This window comes from Muntiacus reevesi, chromosome 18 (genome assembly GCF_963930625.1).
Source record: "Muntiacus reevesi chromosome 18, mMunRee1.1, whole genome shotgun sequence".
Classification (NCBI taxonomy): Eukaryota; Metazoa; Chordata; class Mammalia; order Artiodactyla; family Cervidae; genus Muntiacus; species Muntiacus reevesi.
Genome location: NC_089266.1, coordinates 60,939,533 through 60,944,404, shown reverse-complemented (window position 1 = coordinate 60,944,404; position 4,872 = coordinate 60,939,533). Strand labels below are relative to the sequence as shown.

Here is a 4,872-nt window from a genome sequence, read left to right as displayed (position 1 = left end):
ACCATGGATTTAACATGTGTCAGTGTTTCCAATTACAATGTGGATTTCTAAAGGCATATTATAATAAATATCCAAGAAAATATTTAGTCAAGCGAAGGATAATTCTACTGAATAAAAGAATAAATAAAGAGCAGGTGAAGTCTTCAATTCATTTTTGAAGAAAGAGGAAGGAAATGCTATAGAGGGAAGAAGAAAAAAATAGCTTAAAAATTCAGCATCGCTGTTATTTTAATTGCTTGGAAACCTTTCTTTTCTGAATGACTCTACTGACAGCATTTTTCACTTCTTTGTTTCTAAGACTGTATATGAGGGGATTCAGCATGGGGATGACAATAGTATAAAAAACAGAAGTCACTCGATCCTTTCCCAAGGAGTAGGACTTATTTGGTTTTAGGTAAGTGAAAATCATAGTGCCGTAAAAGATGGTTACTCCCAGGAGATGGGAGGCACAGGTATAGAAGGATTTTGACTTCCCTGAAGTGGAAGTAATTTTCAGGATGGTGGACAAGATGGACACATAGCATATGGATATTGTGATAAGAGACACCACTATGGTACAGCCAGCAACAATGAATATCATGATTTCAATGTCGTCTGTGTCAGTGCAGGACAGGGATAGAATTGGGGATGTGTCACAGAAAAAGTGATAGATTACATTGGAGTCGCAGAAATGCAATTTGTTCATGCAAAACACATTGACAAAGGAATCTGTAAAGCCAATCGAATAAGATCCAAAGACAAGAGAACAGCATCGCCTGATGGACATAACAACGGGGTAATGCAGAGGGCTGCAGATAGCTACATAGTGATCGTAGGCCATGGAGGAGAGAAGGAAACATTCAGTGGCACCGAAAAAGACAAAGAAATACATCTGAGTGAAGCAGTTCAGGTATGATATAGTTTTGATAGAAGTCAGTAAGTTGTCTAAGGTTTTAGGGGTGATGACACTTGAGTAAATGAGGTCAAGAAATGACAAGGGACTGAGGAAAAAATACATGGGTGTGTGAAGCTTGGAATCCAGGCAGATTATCAGTATCATCCCCACATTCCCCAGCACAGTGATCAAGTGCATCAGGAGGAAGAGGGTGAAGAGGACCAGCTGGATATCTTCAGAGTCTGTCAGTCCTATGAGGATGAAATCAGACAAAAGTGTGATATTCCTTTTATCCATAGTGTTCAAATGCTCTATACTGCTGAAAAATCTAAGTTGAAACCTATCAGAAATTATTTCAAAAAGCTTTGTGTTTCTGTATATGACATGACATATTTATATTTGTTTAGCATTTCCAAGAATTGATGATAATGAGGTATGGACTGTGTATGAAGAGCAAAATATGAATTTGATTCCCAATATAGAAATAGATGTAAATTGACATTTGAACACAACAAAAGGTAGTATATTGAATAGTTTGTATAAGCCTGGCACAGTTCTAAATGCTTCCCATTCTTAATACATCTAATGCCCATAATATAATTATTCCATAGAATTATTAGCCACATTTTTCACATGAGAAAAAGGGAACAGAATTGGGTAATATATTCATAGTTAGAACTATTAAATTTTGGCTCTGTATTTTTACCAAGATAGATTTACTCCACAGAGCATGTCCATTACATTCCTGTCATAGTAATTTCAAATACGCCTATTAAAATGCTTTATATAGATCATAAACAATCATAATAGAATATTTTAATATACCATGCTTTTCTATTCCCCCATTATACAGAGTGAGGTGAGCCAGAAAGATAAAGAACATTACAGTATACTAACACATATATACGGAATTTAGAAAGATGGTAATTATGGCCCTATATGCAGGGCAGAAGAAGAGACGCAGAAGTACAGAACAGACTTTTGAACCCCCAATATTATTTAATATTAATTAAAAATAGCTTTCAATCTTTGGACTTTAGTAGAGGTACCACATACACAGCATTACTTTCTAAAAGATACAAAGTTATCATAACCTGACCATTCAAAATCAAATTTCTTCCAAAATTATATTTCTAAATTTCTAAAAGACCATGATTATAAAAACCCTATATTTCTGGGTCCACCAGTTCTGGTACTACTGAAGGCAAATATATCTAAAATTATATCTGTATGCATACTTTTCTGATATTATCCTTGCTTTATTTGATTTCAACTAAAACCTTCCAATTTTGAAAATAATACCTACTGGGAGGCAAGGTTGATCAAAAAACACTTTTCTCCAAAATTATCTGTCTAGAAGTATGTCAACTTCAACATTTACTCACAAATAAAATATGAAGACCATTTCAGTTGAAAATTTCTGTATTATAATAATTTTTTCTTTGAGGTAAATTCTTTTTAAATTTTAGTGTAGTCATTCTACTTTATTCTGAGGAAAAATTAATCAACCTAGAAATTTTGTTCAGTTCCTGATCAAATGTAAAATCTTCCAGGAATTTATGTCTAATATGAATATCAGAAGCAGAGCAGAGTATGACTTGCCTCTTATCCTAATAATTCCAGGGCACCTCATATACCAGGGATTGATTGCAACATTTCATCATCCTTGTGGACCAATTTCCAAGGAAGAATTCTTGTCATATCTCCAAGGGCAAAAGGGACTTGGCATATCTTCAAGGACTAAATTGCAGGTATGCTAGGTCATGAGAAACTAAATGTCTTCCTTTCCAAGACCTACAGTGAAGGGCCTAATGATTTGATCTTCCTGTATGATGCTCTAAATTTTTGCCTGGGTGGTAGAGAAACTATTTCTAGAGAAATACTTACTTACTCATGCCTGAAACTGTAAGGGGAGGTATGATACATTTTTCACAATGAGTCTTTTATATTTAATTGTGTGATACTCTATGGGAGGGGATATTTTCATTAGAAACAAATTGAAAATTTAACAAAATTGAAGGAATGATATGTATTTCCATACAAATTGTGAAATTATTTGTTCTAGTTCTGTGAAAAATGCCGTTGGTAGCTTGATAGGGATTGCATTGAATCTATAGATTGCTTTGGGTAGCATATCCATTTTCACAATATTGATTTTTCCAATCCATGAACACGGTATATTTCTCCATCTATTTGTGTCCTCTTTGATTTCTTTCATCAGTGTTTTGTAGTTTTCTATATATAGGTCTTTCGTTTCTTTAGGTAGATATAAACCTAAGTATTTTATTCTTCTTGTTGCAATGGTGAATGGTATTGTTTCCTTAATTTCTCTTTCTGTTTTCTCATTGTTAGTGTATAGGAATGCAAGGGATTTCTGTGTGTTAACTTTATCTCCTGCAACATTATTATATTCATTGATTAGCTCTAGTAATTTTCTGGTAGAGTCTTTATGGTTTTCTATGTAGAGGATCATGTCGTCTGCAAAGAGTGAGAGTTTTACTTCTTCTTTTCCTATCTGTATTCCTTTTATTTCTTTTTCTGCTCTGATTGCTGTGGCCAACACTTCCAAAACTATGTTGAATAATAGTGGTGAGAGTGGGCACTCTTGTCTTGTTCCTGATTTTAAGGGAAATGCTTTCAATTTTTCACCATTGAGGGTAATGTTTGCTGTGGATTTGTCATATATAGTTTTTATTATGTTGAGGTATGTTCCTTCTAATCCTGCTTTCTGGAGAGTTTTTGTTATAAATGGATACAAAGGATTAATCTCAAAAATATACAAGCAACACCTGAAGCTCAATTCCAGAAAAATAAATGACCCAATTAAAAAATGGGTCAAAGAGCTAAACAGACATTTCTCCAAAGAAGACATACAGATGGCTAACAAACACATGAAACGATGCTCAACATCACTCATTATCAGAGAAATGCAAATCAAAACCACAATGAGGTACCATTACATGCCAGTCAGGATGGCTGCTATCTAAAAGTCTACAAGAAATAAATGCTGGAAAGGGTATGGAGAAAAGGGAACCCTCTTACACTGTTGGTGGGAATGCAAACTAGTACAGCCACTATGGAGAACAGTGTGGAGATTTCTTACAAAACTGGGAATAGAACTGCCATATGACCCAGCAATACCACTCCTGGGCATACACACCAAGGAAATCAGACTGAAAGAGATACGTGCACCCCAGTGTTCATCACAGCACTGTTTATAATAGCCAGGACATGGAAGCAACCTAGATGCCCATCAGCAGACGAATGGATAATGAAGCTGTGGTACATATACACCATGGAATATTACTCAGCCATTAAAAAGACTTCATTTGAATCAGTTCTAATGAGATGGATGAAACTGGAGCCCATTGTACAGAGTGAAGTAAACCAGAAAGATAAAGACCAATACAGTATACTAACGCATTTAAATGGAATTTTAAAAAGATGGTAATGATAACCCAATATGCAAAACAGAAAAAGAGACACAGATGTACAGAACAGAAGACTCTGTGGGAGAAGGCAAGGTGGGATGTTCTGAGAGAATAGCATTGAAACAAGTATATTATCAAGGGTGAAACAGATCACCAGCCCGGGTTGGATGCATGAGACAAGTGCTCAGGGTTGGTGCACTAAGAAGACCCAGAGGGATGGGGAACACATGTAAATCCATAGCTGATTCATATCAATATATGGCAAAACCCACTACAGTATTGTAAAGTAGTTAGCCCCCAACTAATAAAAATAAATGAAAAAAAATAGGCCAAAAAACTTTAAAAATAAATAAATAAAGTACTCATCTTTAAAAAAAAGGTATGAAAATTTTCAAAACTTTTGTAACACTTTGATAAACTTCTCAGGATGATTTTTTTAATAGAATGCTTGTTTGCATACCTTTAGAACTTCACAATTATTATCATACTGGATATTCAGTACCCATCCTTGTTTCATTACTTAAATTTCATAACACGCTATGGCCAATGTTATTCTAGCCTCTTATG

The 4,872-nt window shown here is 34.8% G+C and overlaps 1 protein-coding gene across 1 annotated transcript; it reads right to left on the bottom strand.

Annotated features, from left to right (window-relative positions):
- Nucleotides 1-223: 223 nt before the first annotated feature.
- LOC136150081 (olfactory receptor 8H1-like) lies at nt 224-1,171 on the bottom strand. The gene has a single exon (XM_065910847.1). It carries the CDS (start codon nt 1,169-1,171, stop codon nt 224-226), a length of 948 nt encoding a protein of 315 aa, XP_065766919.1.
- Nucleotides 1,172-4,872: the final 3,701 nt, after the last annotated feature.

Excerpts from the sequence above, each read along its gene's own strand:
- LOC136150081 (XM_065910847.1), bottom strand. The coding sequence starts at position 1,171 with ATGGATAAAAGGAATATCACACTTTTGTCTGATTTCATCCTCATAGGA.